Raw genomic sequence first — 15,710 nt, forward strand, 5'->3', positions numbered from 1 at the left:
AAAAGAGCAGGCAGATAAAAAGGGAGGCAAAGGAGGCTTGGCTGGAGTTCGGGTGTAAGGCTCGGCAAGACGTTTGACCTTACCCCGGCAGGGAGTTCAAGCCTCCTAAGCCTAGGAAAGTTAAAGAGTTCAGACAAGACTCAGAAAGGGTCCAAGCCTAGAAAGCCTAGCAAGAAGTTCAGACTTAAGTCAAAAAGGAAGAGAGAGATATCCTTAGCAGAAAACAACGGGTGTGAGTCAGAGTAGTGTCATAGCCAAGAGAGTTTTAAAAGAGACAGAAGAAAAAGTGTCAAGAGTGGGGTGTAAAGAAATTAGATTTTAACCATTTAAAGTTATGTGAAGAGATTCAGAATGTTTAGTTGTAAGAGATCAGACAAGCTTTAGTTGTCTTAAAGTTTAGATTGCCCATCAGAATATTCCAGTTCAGATTGGGGCACTGTAAAAGTACTTTGTTTTTTAAAGGAGTATCTCCGTGACGGTAGAGTCGGCGACAAAGTATCTCTATAAGCAATGTGCAGGGGTAGCACGTGGTTTATTGTGAGGGCCTTGCTTGTAGCTGCTAGGCACAGCAAAAGCAGGCCAGGAGAGCAGGAACAGCGAACCGAGCCAAGCGAGCGCAGAGCCCCGAATCCTGTACATTAAATATCTTTCTAAGTTGAAGAGTATGAGTTGGACCAACCAATCTAATACAAGATAACCACACATACACATACAGCCAATAGAAATGTCCTACCACCCAAGGCAAGCAGAAGGGGATTGTTTAATCAAACGATCTGGCCCTCAGCTTAGCAGGAGTATATTGTTTAATCAAGGGGGCTGGCCCTCAGCTTAGCAGGTCGTTGTTCACAAGCTGATGGCCCTGCACCCCACACCCTAAATCTCAAAGCATGCTTTCATTTCTATCTCGCTTGTTGAACTCAGACTCCCAGAATCTAAACCACCATATTTGCAAGGTCTTTCTACTTCATCCTTCCCAACAGTTTTTCCTTTTATTTTAAGGCCTAAAAAACTGAGATGATGTTATAGTAAATAAGCAGACCCTTCCAAAAAAAAGACAGTAAAGAAGATTCTCCCTAACAGCCCCCTGGAGCAATTGTCAAACCAATAACGTCTTTAAAAGACCACGAAGAGTCCAGATAAAGTTGATACATTATAGTATAAGAGTATAGCTGAGATTAAAATTACAACGAGAGTAGCCATAGTGTAAGACCCGAATTCAGTAAATATGTAGCCAGTTGAACCAACATCTCTAAGCCCAAGAAGACCCTGATGTAAAACAACTATCTTATGCAGCCTGCTGGCTAGAAAACTATAAGTAATGAAAATGTGAAAATATGCAAACTCTCCCTCCTACCCCAGCTGTACCTCCAGTCTCTTCCTTAACCTCTCCAACAGTTCCCCTTCACCAATTGTGATACCCTCACTTCCCCCACTTGGGAGTGGAAATTCCCCCTGCCCAGTGTTTCTCTTAGCCTCTGTCTCCACTACTACTCCCCCTACCTGGTGTTTTAGAAGGGCTGCATTACAACACCCGATCCAAAGCACCAAGAACAGAAAAAGTCTTTCCCCTTGGAGAAGTTCCTAGAAAGTAACTAAAAAGATTAAGTTTGTAAATGCACCTTTGACAGCCTCTGAAGTCCAGGACTCTAAGAAAGAGAGAGAGGATTTAGTAGAAGACCCTGCTGGAATATCTAACTAGCTAGACCAGCTTCTGAGGCCAAATATTTATACCTAGAGAGAGTTGAACTCTATTCTAATTATTCTGTTCACTCCAGAAGAAGTCCAGATGATCCAGATGGCAAAGATTATAATATAAGAAAAATAAATAAATAAATAAATAAATGAATAGACAGTGGCCCCAAAAAGACCATAAGATGCCCTTAGTAGACACCAGCTTAAATCCAAACCAGGAAGAAAGAAAGCAAAGCATGAGAGTCTATAGATCCCTGATAGTAAAAAAATCAAAGTCTATAGTCTACCTCTCAAAACTACTAGACCCAGTAGTTAAGAGATGGCCAACTTGCCTGAAAACAGTTGCAGTGGCAGCTATCCTAATAAAAGAAGCCCAAAAGTTGATCCTGCAAAAGAAAAATTACTAAGCCAGAAGGCTTAACAGTAGTCGACTGACTCTAAAATAATGAACACAAGTGACTTAGAATTGATCACCCTATGCAGTTTCTCACTAGAGAACCCCTAGCCAATCTAGAACACCATTCAAATAAGAAATTTAGTAACAGCAGACGAAGAGAAAGCAGAAGTGCTTTATGCTTTTTTTTTTTTTTGCTCTTGTCTTTAGTGAGAAGACAGCTTGTCTTCAAGATATTTGCCATACTGAGTCAGTAGATAGTGTTAAAGAAGAGAATAGTCCTCCTGTTATCAAAAAAAAAGGTAGTCAGAGAAGGCTTTATTTGTTTGAATGTCCACCCACATGAAATCCATCCCAAAGTTCCGAGGCAGTTTCTACCGGTTATAGGTCTTAAAGGTCTAAGAACATTTTAAGGTTGTAAACGGAATTGTTTATTATATGAAAGCAAGTATCTGAAGGTGTGAGAGTCCTAAATGAGCGGTCTTACAATGTTACAATTGGTTATGAGTATAAAATATATGAGTATAAAGTCTTAGAGTTAAAATTCCAGAATAAACAGTAGTCTTAACATGGAATTAAACATAACATTCCAGCCTTAGGATAAAACAACCTTCAATTCCTGACCCCAAACAGGGTTTCTGGCCGTGGGGTAGCAATAACAGAAAGGGATCACAAGATCAAAAATCCCAGACAGGGGTCCTGGCCGCAGGGATCACAGTGACAGAATAGGTCCCGAGATTAAGAACCCGCACAGAGTCCCCAGCCACAGGGTCGCGATGGCAGTGAGGGATCCCAAACCCGGCAGAGTTCCTGGCCGCGGGATTGCCATGGCAATGGGGGGTCCCGAACCCGGCAGAGTTCCTGGCCGCGGGATTGCCATGGCAATGGGGGATCCCGAACCCGGCAGAATTCCCAGCCGCAGGGATCGCAGAGACAGGAAGGGGGTCCCAGGGTTGCAGAGACAAAAAGGGGTTCCGGGGTTACAAAGGCAAGAAGGGGTCCCGGGGTCTCGAACCCTCTCAGAGTCCCCGGCAGCCCCGAACAGAGTTCCGGGGCAAACGCCGCAAGGGGAAAGGGAAGGGACGGGACCCCAAGGCCCAGATCCCACGCAACAAAGACTACAATAGATGGTACCTTTAGAATCCCATTCGGCTCCCTGCAGGGCTCCTTCCTCAGGCTGCAGAAGGTGGAGGTTGGATCGATAGATCGGATTGATCAATCGATACCTTCACTTCAAACCCAGAGGCTTTTATCCATAAGTTACAAATGCATATTCATATCTTTATCTACACACTACCCAATCTAGGTGCAATTTTCTAAGTTCATAAAACTATGAAAAACTACGAAAAACTACAAAAAGCAGTATCAAAACCCTACGCATATAGCATATCTATCAGTGCAAAAGCTCTATCTTACTAGCGTAAAAGTTCTATCATATTGAGCGTAAAAATTCTAGCTTGCTATGTGAAAAACTCTATCTTAACATGCATAAAAAACTTTATCTTATTTGCGCAAAATTCATACCAAAAATTATAAACAGTACTTTATTTTTGTTGTGTCTAAACTCTATCACTAGGCCAGAAGCTCTGTACTTCTTGACTAACAAATAGGTACTTAAGGCATGTGAAGCTTAAAACTGAGGCTTAGATTTCTACTTTATGCATGTATGGCTTTATATATTCTAATTTTTTTAAAGGTTTTATTTCAATTCCTTCACCTTTCACTCCCTGTGGAGGATCCATGGAAACGTGGACTCCAACACCAAAGAGATAGGAGAGCTGACAGATGAATTTGCAAAGCCACTCTCCATCATCTACCAACAGTCCTAACTCACTAGTGAAGTTCTAGATGACTGAAAGCTGGCTGATGTAATTGCCATTAATAAAAAGTAGAGAAGAGCCTAGTAATAATATGGCAGTTAGCCTGACCACATGTCCTGGTTTAGGACAAATTAGGGGAAAATCTCCAAAGGAGCCCCTTAAAGGAAACAAACCTCTACAACTCCACCACCAGGTTCGGGAGGAATTTCCTCGGAGAAAAAGTGGAAAAAACTTGTTTATTAAGAAACAACAAAAAACACTCCCCAACACAAGAAAAACAGCCCCAGATGACAAGAAACGTTTTCACCAGTCCAAGAGAGGACAAACGGCTTGGACAGTCTCTTCTGGGGAGGGTGCCAAAGCTTCTCTCAGATGCAGACTCCAGGGGGAGTTCCTTGACGTTCCCAGATCAAGGTCCAGAGCCGGTTCTGATGTCTTCAGGGAAGGGGAGGAAGGAAAGAAGGGGGGAAAAAAAACAAAAGCAGAAAAACGGCAAAAAGCAAGCAAAAAAGAGAAAAAAAAAAAAGCAAGAGAGCAAAGCCAGCAAAGCGAGCCTAAAGCTAGCAGCAGAAAGCGAGAGCCAGCAGCTGGGGGGAGAGGCGCAGCTAATAGACAAAACAAACTGGGAGCACGGGAACAGGAACACACGATTGGGACACAAAGCATGAAAATGTCCTGTCACCCCAGGACACCACAGTACCAAGTAAGATAATAGAGCAGTGTATACTGAGAGCTATTGTGCAGCACTGATGAGATAGAGTATCAGACCCAGCCAGCATGAGTTTAAGAGAAGTTGTGTTTGACCCCACTAGCCTCCTTTTATGACTAGGTGACCCGCCTGGTAGACGCAAGACAAGTTGTATATGTTGTCTATTTAGAGTTCAGCAAAGTCTTTGGCACTGTTTCCCACAGCATACTCCTGAGAGAGCTGGCAGCCCACAGCTTATACAAGAACACTCTTTGCTAAGTTAAGAACTGGCTAGATACCCAGGCCCAGAGAGTAGTAGTGAATAGTGCTGCATACAGCAGGCAACCAACCACCAGTGGTGTCCCTCAGAAGTCTGTGCTGAAGCCGGTTCCAGTTAATATATTTATTGATGACATAGATGAGAGTATTGAGTCCTTCATTAGTAAATTTACAGACGACACTAAGCTGAGAACATGTGTCCATCTGTTAGAGAGTAAGAAAACTCTGCAGGGAAACCTAGAATGATTAGATAGATAAGCAAAATCCAATAAAATAATGTTTAATAAGTCCAAATGCCAGGTGTTGCATTTTTAGCCACAATAACCCCCTGCAACATTACAAGCTGAAGGTAGTGTGGCTAGACAGTACCCAAGCACAAAGAGACCTGAAAGTGCTAGTTGATAGCCAACTAAATATGAGCCAGCAGTATGCCCTGATGGTCAAGGCCAACAGTATCGTAGTCTGTATCAAAAATAGTGTGGCCAGCAAAAGCAGAAAAGTCATTCTTCCCTTGCACATAGCATTGGTGAGGCCACACCTTGAGTATTGCGTCCAATTCTGAGCCCCTCAGTTTAAGAAAGACGTTAAGATGCTTGAGTGCGTCAAAAGAAAGCAACAAAGCTAGTGAGAAGCTTAGAACACTAGCCCTATGAAGAATAGCTGAAAGAGCTGAAGTTGTTTGGCCTAGAGAAAGAGAGACTCAGAAGTTACCTTATCACTCTCTACAGCTTCCTGAAAGGTAGTTGTAGTAAGGTGAGAGTTAGTCTGGTTCTTCAAGCAGCAACTGATAGAAGAAGAAGACACAGTCTTAAGCAGTGCCAAAGGAGATATAAACTAAATGTTAAGAAAAAAATCTTTTTTAAAGAAAAAGTGATTAAGTATTAAAATTTTCTGCCTAAAGAAGTAGTAAAGTCACCATCCCTAGATGTGTGTAAGAAGAGACTGGATGTAGCACTTAGTGCCATAGTTTAGTTAGAGTTGAGTTAGACTTGATCTTAGAGGTCTCTTCCAGCCTAATGATTATGTAATTCTGTAATTCTGAAACTTTAAAGAAAACACTAGAAAGTCTCAGAAAGAAAGTCTGAATTTCCCCTCTGGATACCAATGCCCATAATTTCAGTCCCAGAGACTGAGTATTAATTAAGTAACCCCAAATATGAAAGTCCCTTCTGATGCCTTAGGGCTGGGTTTTTCTGTTTTGTCTGATAGCACTGAGTGGTGCTAGGATCTTCAAGGGGTGATGGGGGTAGGACAGTCTTGTTCAAGGACATTGTCTCCAAGCTCCAGGCCCGAGCATAAACAACCTGGAAGAGAAGGGCAAGTCGAGAGGAGGGTGTTCGGTGATTCGGGGTTATTGATTGGACGGTGCATTGCTATATGCAAATTAATGGAAACTTGTAAAAGGGGTAAGAACTGGGGACAAGCCCCTTTTTTCGTCTCCATCTTGGAAATATTCGGGCTGGGCCACTTCTGTGGGTCTGGAGACGCAAGGGCATGGGCTTGAATAAACACTCATTTTGTTCCTTTCACTCTGTTTAGCCTCTGTTTCAGCCTTAAGGCATCATCTTTGGCGAGCCAGCCAGGAGAAGGGAGGCATCTGGGAAATCTTCTGTGGACCGAAAGAAGGCAGCCCCCCCCCCCCCCGCCTTCACCCTGCCAGCAGAGGTCCAGAAGTGCCGGAGCCAAGAACCTTTGAAACAGAGGCACGTGAGTGAATAAAGGGGGGTATAGAAATATTTGTTTTATTCTTTGTTGTGAATATCAGAATGGGCTGTGTGTTCTCTGGCAAAGGGAATAATGATATCATCCCGAGAGATAGCCCTCTGGGATTGATAATGAAAAACTGGGTGTATTTGGTCGGGGAGGAATCGGGCCTTTCCATGCCTAAGCTTATTAGGCTGTCGGAGAGGATGTGGCCGACGTATCAATTAGATAATGGAAAGACATGGCCTAGATTTGGGAGTGCAGATCCAAAATTGATATCAGATTTGATGTCCTGCCTGCGCTGGGACAGGGCTTTTGAGGAGTTAAAATATGCTCGGCTCTTTATGGTGTTGGCTTGCGAACAGGACTTGGGTGATAAGAAAGAAAATATATTGGTCTTGGAGGGTAAAAAGAAAAAACTGACCATTAACAACATATATAGGAACCCAGAGGAGGCAGAGACTGATATGATTGCACCTGCCATGAGGGCAGGGCCGGTCCCAGCCGCGCTTGCAGCAGGCTCGGGCCAAGGGGCAGCCCCTTCCTTGCCGTCCCCTCAGTCACCGTCGCGAGGGGGGGCGGCGGGGGGGCGGGCGGCTCGGGTCAGGCCCCGGTCGGTGAAGAGGGAGGAAGGCGCGGACCGGCAGCGACGGGCACCCTCCCTGTCGCCACCTCCTTCGCCGCCCCAAGGGGCGGGGAAAGGGGGGAGAGACTGTGGGGCTGTGCAGCCGCCCAGGGAAGGCAGGCAGAGGGATAGAGCCTTTCACGGAGAGAGCGGGGAGGGAACTTCCCGAAGGGGGAGGGGTGCCTCCCCCGTCCTCAGGCCTGTGAGTTACTATAGTAACCCCGAAGGCCAAGGAGCTGCCTCCGGGGAAGATACCTTCAAGGACAGCAGACACGCAGCACAGAGGGTTTGCCGCAGCAAGTCTTGTGTGACTCTTTCCAGAATTGGGACTAGCCGAGCTGGGCAACTGGTTACAACCGAGTCTGACAGCTCTGAGGGGGAAGAAACTGAGGACGAAACTGATGAGATCAGTGCTGCCCCAAATAGGAGAAGGAGGGGAAAGATAGCAAGAAGAGCGATTAGAGAGCGGAGCCCAATTGCCCGACGTACTAGGAAAAAGGAAAGAGAGCCAGTTCTGCAAGCTCCGCTAAGACAAGCTGTCGGTAATCAAGGGCCAGTATCTGTGAAGGTCCCATACTCCCTCATAGAGTTAGAACAGTGGAAAACCACTGTGGGGAAGTATAAGGAGAACCCAGATAAAGTAGCACAACTAGTAGAGCGAGCTGTTAACTCCCAAAATCCTGACTGGGTTGATTTGAATTCTATGTTAGACACATTACTTGATCCTACTGAGAGACGAATGGTCAATAAGGCAATTACTACTTTCGTGGAAGGAGGCATAGCTAGTGGACTGCTTCAAGGTACTGTCACTCAGATATTTCCACTTGAAAACCCAGAGTGGGATCCGAATGTACCAGGACAGATGGAAAGGTTAAAACGATACCAAAACCTTGTGGTATATGGGTTGAAGCATGGTGTCCCTAAAGCTATAAATTGGTCAAAACTTTATGAAGTGAGGCAAAATTATGATGAATCACCTACTGATTTTTTAAACAGGTTAAGAGAAACTGCCATCAAATATACTGATCTAGACCCTGAATCAGGTGATGGGAAAGCACATCTGGTTTTGCTGTTTATGGGTCAAGCTACAAATGATATAAGAAGAAAACTGCAAAAGATAGAGGGAGTTCGAGATCTAGATAAACTTCTAGAAGTGGCCTGGAAAGTGTTTCGAGATAGAGGTCCAAATGAGAGAGGCAAATTCCAACCTGGTAAGAAGGCAGCTCAGGAAAAGCCATTCAAGAAAGCTCCCCCTGCAGAGAAAGACCAGTGTGCATATTGTAAGAATTTGGGGCACTGGAAAAAGGACTGCCCAGTGTTGAAAGGAAAATCCTCAGTCCCCCAACTCCCAGTAGTACAAACTTCAAGCGGCTCAGGATCTGAATGATGGGGACCGAGGGTTAAACCCCCAGCAGAGCCCTCGGTTATAGCTAAGCTGGGGAATGAAGATGTTGAATTTCTGGTAGATACTGGAGCCGCCTACTCCGCGTTAAATACTTTAAAAGGGAAACTGAGTCACGATACTGCACATGTTATAGGCGCAACCGGGGTAAGCGAAACACGGCCTTTCTTTGAACCTTTAGACTTTAAATTGGGAAAGCATTTGGTAAACCACCAATTCCTCTATATGCCTACCTCCCCTAGACCATTGATGGGGAGGGACTTACTAGAAACATTGGAAGTAGAAATTAAGTTTAAAAAGGGAAAGGGTGTACAAGTTATAATACCTGAATCTAAACTTGTTGAAGTTGCTGCACTTTTCGTGCAGGAAAGACATAATGAAATCCCTGCTGAAGTTGAGAAGGAGGTAAATCCAATAGTGTGGGCTGGTGATATCCCAGGAAGATCCAAATGCGCAGAACCAGTGATCGTTACACTCAAACCGGGAGCTACACCAGTAAGGCAAAAGCAATACCCTTTGAAATTAGAGAGCCGTAAAGGACTAATGCCTATAATTGAAAAATTCTTAGAACATGGTTTATTAGTGCAATGTGAGTCTAAATTTAACACTCCCATTTTAGCTATTAGGAAAGCTGATGGTAAGAGTTACCGATTAGTACAAGATTTAAGAGCGATTAATAAGATTACAGAGGACATACACCCAGTAGTAGCCAATCCCTATACCCTTTTGACTACGCTGACAGACGAGTTAGGGTGGTTTACTGTGGTGGACCTGAAGGATGCCTTTTTTTGCATTCCTGTGCATAAAAACAGCCAAGAGCTTTTTGCTTTTGAGTGGGAAAACCCTCAGACGGGGAGAAAAAGTCAACTTACCTGGTCAGTGCTACCACAGGGTTTTAAGTCCTCGCCGACTCTATTTGGAAATCAGCTAGCAAAGGAATTAGAGGACTGGAAAAGACAGGAGCCAAAAGCAGTTATTCTACAGTATGTAGACGACATCTTGATCGCAGCCGGAACCAGAGAGGACTGTATACAACTTACTGTAAGTTTATTAAATTTCTTGGGACTGAGTGGGTATAGAGTTTCAAAAGACAAAGCACAGATTGCTAAAGAAACGGTAGTTTATTTGGGACTTGAGATTTTTCGTGGACATCGACAGCTCAGCAAAGAACGGAAAGAAGCCATCTGTCGATTCCCAGAGCCCCACACTACAAGGGAAATGCAAGCCTTCCTGGGAATGGTAGGTTGGTGTCGGTTGTGGATAGCAAACTATGGGCTGCTGGCAAAACCCTTATATGAAGCCTTAAAGGATGCTGAGAGAGGGATTATCATATGGACTGAAAAAAGCAGAGCAGCTTTTAAACAGCTGAAGCACTCTCTGATGTCAGCTCCGGCGCTGGGTCTGCCAGACTCAACTAAACCTTTCGAACTGTTCACATATGAAAGACTGAATATGGCTTTGGGGGTACTAGCACAGCGGCTCGGGAACCAACGGAGGGCTGTGGCCTACTTCTCTAAACAACTAGACCATGTTGCCCAAGGCTGGCCAGGGTGCCTGAAGGCTGTGGCAGCCACTGTCATCCTGATTCAAGAAGCCCAAAAGCTCACCCTTGGGCAACACATTTTGATGTATGTACCCCATGCTGTAGAAGCTGTACTTGAGCAAAAGGGGGTACACTGGTTATCTGGTAGCCGGATGCTTAAGTATCAAGCACTGCTGCTAGAGCAGGATGACGTTACTTTGAAAACCACTTCTGTCGTTAACCCGGCTATGTTTTTGTCTCCCACTTTAATTGACGGTATGCCTGAACATGACTGCTTACAAACAATTGAAGAAGTCCATTCTAGTCGACCAGATCTGAAGGACAGGCCCCTAGAAGATCCAGATTGGGAACTCTTCACAGATGGGAGTAGCTTTGTGAAAAATGGTAAAAGAATGACTGGCTATGCTGTGACCACACAGGACAAGGTGATTGAGGCCAAGGCCCTGCCAGCAGATGTATCATCGCAGAAAGCTGAATTGATCGCGCTGACGAGGGCCTTAGACCTGAGTGAAGGAATGAAGGTAAATATCTGGGCTGATTCTAGGTACGCGTTCAGTGTTGTCCATGCCCACGGAGCCATCTGGAAGGAGAGAGGACTTCTGAACGCTCAAGGCAATCCAGTTAAACATGCTCAACAAATACTTGCTCTTTTAGAGAGCATTAAAAAACCCACAGGAGTAGCTATTATGCACTGTAAAGGTCACCAAAAAGGGAAAACTGCTCCAGAATTGGGAAATTGCTTTGCTGATAAAGTGGCAAGAGGAATTGCAGAGAAAGGTATCCTAGCAGTAATTCCACAAAAAGAAATTGATTTATCTGAGTTTACCCCAAAATATGATCAAGCTGATCATAAACTAATTAAGTTCCTTAAGGCTAAGATCACAGAGAGTGGATGGGCTGTTACACCAGCAAATCAGGTTGTAGTATCATCCTTGATCCTTCGGGAACTAGCCCAGAGAGAACATGAAAACACACATTTTGGAGTTGAGAATCTTCTAAAACATTTAAAAAAGGTAGTGATAGGGAAGGGAATGACTGACATTGCACAATCAGTAGTGAGTAAATGTGAAATTTGTTGTAAAAACAATCCTGACACGAGGAAAAGAGTGGTGGTAGGAGTAACAAAGGCAGGGGATCTTTCTGGGGATTACTGGCAAATAGATTTTGCGGAGTTACCACGTAAAAAGGGATACCGATACTTGCTGGTACTAGTGGATACTTTCAGTGGATGGCCGGAAGCTTACCCCTGTCGCACCAACACAGCTAGGGAAGCAACAAAAGTCTTGCTTAACCATATCATTCCGAGGTTCGGGGTTCCCTTGAGAATGTCATCAGATAGGGGACCACACTTCGTTGCAAAGGTGATTAAAGAGATCAGCCAAATCTTGGGAATTACCTGGGACTTGCACACATCATATAGACCCCAAGCGAGTGGTAAAGTTGAAGGCATGAATGGGACTCTTAAGACACAAATTAGAAAAATTTGTCAAGAGACATCTATGACGTGGGTCCAAGCGCTGCCTATAGCCTTACTAAGAATTCGCATCCAACCCAGGTGAAGGGATAACATCAGTCCCTATGAAATATTGTATGGGAGACCCTATCAAATCCCACATATCCCAGGTGAGATTCATATGAAAGGGAAACTTGATTTACAAAGATATTTAATAGCTCTAAGTTCTACTTTGCAGAAGCTTCAAACCTATGTCGTGTTATCTAGACCCATAGGATTGGATACACCTGTACATCCTTTCCAACCTGGAGATTGGGTGTATGTTAAGCGGTGGGACAGTGATCCTTTACAAGCAAGATGGAAGGGACCATTTCAAGTCCTGCTGACCACCTTCACTGCAGTAAAAGTCGCTGACCAAGGGCCATGGATGCACTACTCCAAAATTAAGAAAGCTTCTACCCCTGAGACAATTGCGACAGCAAAGACTGATGCAAATGATAATACGTTGTAAATGAATTCTTTTCTATGTTTAATTGCTGTTTTCTTTGCATTTCTGGCTGGGTAAGACATAATTTTTGTTAGATACTCTTACTGCTAGATATTTATTTTTCGCTAGATACTTGTTGCTATTTAGGTAGAGACTCGACAAGGTAGAGGCCTTGTCAAGCCTCTAAAGGGGGGGAAACTGATGCCTTAGGGCTGTTTTTTTCTGTTTTGTCTGATAGCACTGAGTGGTGCTAGGATCTTCACGGGGTTATGGGGGTAGGGCAGTCTTGTTCAAGGACATTGTCTCCAAGCTCCAGGCCCGAGCATAAACAACCTGGAAGAGAAGGGCAAGTCGAGAGGAGGGTGTTCGGTGTTTCAGGGTTATTGATTGGATGGTGCATTGCTATATGCAAATGAATGGAAACTTGTAAAAGGGGTAAGAACTGGGGACAAGCCCCTTTTTTTGTCTCCATCTTGGAAATATTCGGGCTGGGCCACTTCTGTGGGTCTGGAGACGCAAGGGCATGGGCTTGAATAAACACTCATTTTGTTCCTTTCACTCTGTTTAGCCTCTGTTTCAGCCTTAAGGCATCACTTCCAGGTGTTGCTCACCACATATACCGCAGTGCAAACTCAAGAAAAAGGCTGGACCCATAATACCAGAATTAAAGGATCAGTACCACCTCCTGATGCCGGGCCAGATCCAACAGTATTACCCGCCTCCTCTCATACGTGGACAGCAATTGTGAGACCAGGAGATCTAAATTTAACTCTCAAGAGAAAGCCAAAGTGAGCAAAAGCCTACCAGAGACTGATACACAGTAAAGTAGTAAGAACTGTTTGCGAGTTGAAATGCCACTGTAAGAGTTCAAGGACTTTGTAATTGTTTAATAAGTGTATAGTTCTTTAGTCAAAAATGTTAACTGAGGAATTCCTAGTTAGAATGTTATGAAGTGTTTCTTAGTTCCTCAAAAGAAAACCAAGTTGAGAGCACCCTCCCCAACCTCTATTCAATCTCCTACAGAGCATTCCCCTAGAGAACACCTAAATTTCTTTGAGCAGTGTCTACTGGGAGAATGCCCAGTAGGAGATTGCAAATTGATGCGGGCTTCAGCCCGATCAAAGAAATAGAGGAGGGATTTGTTATGAACGAATTCCCAGTGGGTATGAGTGCTCTAAAGGCTGCCCCTATTTGCTGCTGTGGCCCCAAGATGTGGCGGGGTTATGTCTCCAGAACTCCTGAGATGGCTGCCGCCGCCCCCAGCCCTGACAGATCTACTGCTGGACCCCCTCAACTATAGGCGAGGCCCTGACCTGGGGAGATGCCTTGGCGGCCACCTGGAGCCACTGCAGCTGTGGGTGTCGCGGCCCCTGCCCCCGGGAAGCAGCGGCCCCGCCTGCTGGCTGGGAGCCATGGCTGGCGTCGTGGCCCCTGCCCCCGGGAAGGGGTGGCTCCGCCGGCCAGCTGAGAGCCATGGCTGGTGTCGTGGCCCCTGCCCCAATATATTCCAAAGGAAATGACAAAGCTACTGCAGCACCTGGAAAGGGATAGTTGTTTGTACAGACAAAGTCCTGGGATATTGCCATTGGGAAGAGAAACATGATAAAAGACGGTCTAGATTTCCAGACACTTGGTATTCGGGTCTGAAAGGCAATAAACTCTGGGCTACATCAAAACTAGCTGAACTACTAAGATAACACACACGAAAACTAGGCTTTAAGGCAGACTGAGGAAGGGTAAAATGGCCTAAGAAAGTATTACATTAATGCAAACTCCTGAATCTATGTCCAAGTGAAATGAAGGCTGGGTTATGAATGGTAGCAATATACCCTTGTAACTCCTGGAAAATGAAATCACCTGATATTTGAATATAATACAAGAATATATTTTCAACTGAATGGAAGCCCTACCTGAAGTATATAATTCTCCCTTCCTGTAACCACTCAGAGCCACCTGCAACATTACAACCTGGTCAGACTGGTAGGGCTGCTACATACTGCTCCTAGACACTTGCTGATTATATAAATCACTCTCTGCAGACTGAGAACTGTCTCATTGTAAAAGAAACATGTGAAAAATGTAGAAAAAAAGCTCTTCCAGAGAGTTAATTCAACTTTTGACTGACCACAAACCACTTGTACCTCTGATAAATAAGAAAGACTTGGATCATGTGCCAGTGACTTGTCAAGCCCTACTTAGGGTTTAACTAGGTTCAATCAGTAGATATAACACAGTATTGTGCCTGGCACAGCCTTGCCCATTGGCGCTACCCTGCCCAGATACCTTGCAAATGTGACAGATGTATGAATATTGCAAATCATTGAGGAAATGAAAGCTTTATGAGAGGCCTGCAAGCCTTAAAATCAGTGTCTGATTCGTACTTATAACATATTTCATCGGCTAATACCAAAAATGTAGAGCTGCAATATTAGTGTGGGAAAAGTGACTGCCTTAAGTACATTAGAATCATACCCTTATTCCAGAAAGAAGTAACATTTCAGAGCCAACATGGTTATCCCAGCAAAAATATCCCTGTGGTACTTCATTACTGAGAATTATGAGTAAGCCAAGATGTCCATTTAAGTGGTGTGCCACAGGCAGAAGACATCCTGCTCTTTCTAGCTATGCCTGTGCGTAGTTGCCTGTGAAACACAAAGACTAGTACAGTCTCCCACTAAAGGCTGAGATACCTGCCTCAATCCTCTGAGTTAGGTGCATTCCTCACAAATGACCTCCTGACCCAGTCCTTTCCCACGGGGACTCTGCTGTGTTAGGGCAGTAGTGCTGGAGCATGAGTGGAGAAATACAATTACTTCCCACTTATTCAGAATTCTCTTGGCTAGGTTATTATCCTTTAACACAGTAACTTTTTAATTGGAATGCCTTTACTCAAATGTTTTCAGGTTTAAGCCTTCCAGCAATGCATTGTACATCTCTATCTGACATTTTCTCTCTCTCTTAACTCTCCTGTAATTCTTGCTTTTAGGAACCACATCCCTGGGTTTTGATTCTTTGAAAAAATTCTCCTTTCTCATGGTGTCTTGCTTGATCATTGAAGTTGACATGCCAAAAGCATCCCACCAAGATCTTGTTGGCTTTTTTGGCATCCCACTTCTCCACATCTGTTATTTTATATAGCTATCCATAATATTACAATTATTGTGCCTGTAGCTTGTCCTTTTCATGTGCAGACCATATCTCTCACAGATTTTTCCCAAAATGGGTGCCTTTTCTGCTACATTATCTACTCCAATCCCCAAAAATACAGCTGTCTGAATGCTCTACGTTTTTCCAAAAACATAAATCACAGAGGCCCAAAATATCTGACAGCCTTATACATCATAAAATCAATGACCAGAAAGTAATGCATTCATAACTTGTGACTGAAGGCAAATGAAAGTGACACAAGAAACTTTCCCTTCCCTCATGCTGTTGCAGCTTAAGTAGCATCCAGAAACTTGCTAATGACTGATGCCCACAAAAGCAGAAATTAATGCTATTTTTCAAGGAATTATCAGGATTACTTTTTATTTATATTAAAGTGAGCTTCTGTTTGTAGACCTTAAAGTGATACTGCACACCATTCCCTTACAAATCAGGAGAAGAACACAACCACCTGTGTG

General features: G+C 44.2%; 1 protein-coding gene across 1 annotated transcript; it reads left to right on the forward strand.

Annotated features, from left to right (window-relative positions):
• Window positions 1-10,302: 10,302 nt before the first annotated feature.
• LOC134563446 (uncharacterized) lies at window positions 10,303-13,214 on the forward strand. The gene has a single exon (XM_063421363.1). The coding sequence runs from the start codon at window positions 10,375-10,377 to the stop codon at window positions 11,704-11,706; it is 1,332 nt and encodes a 443-aa protein (XP_063277433.1). The 5' UTR covers window positions 10,303-10,374; the 3' UTR covers window positions 11,707-13,214.
• Window positions 13,215-15,710: the final 2,496 nt, after the last annotated feature.

The sequence above is a fragment of the Prinia subflava genome, chromosome W (assembly GCF_021018805.1).
Source record: "Prinia subflava isolate CZ2003 ecotype Zambia chromosome W, Cam_Psub_1.2, whole genome shotgun sequence".
Lineage (NCBI taxonomy): Eukaryota > Metazoa > Chordata > Aves > Passeriformes > Cisticolidae > Prinia > Prinia subflava.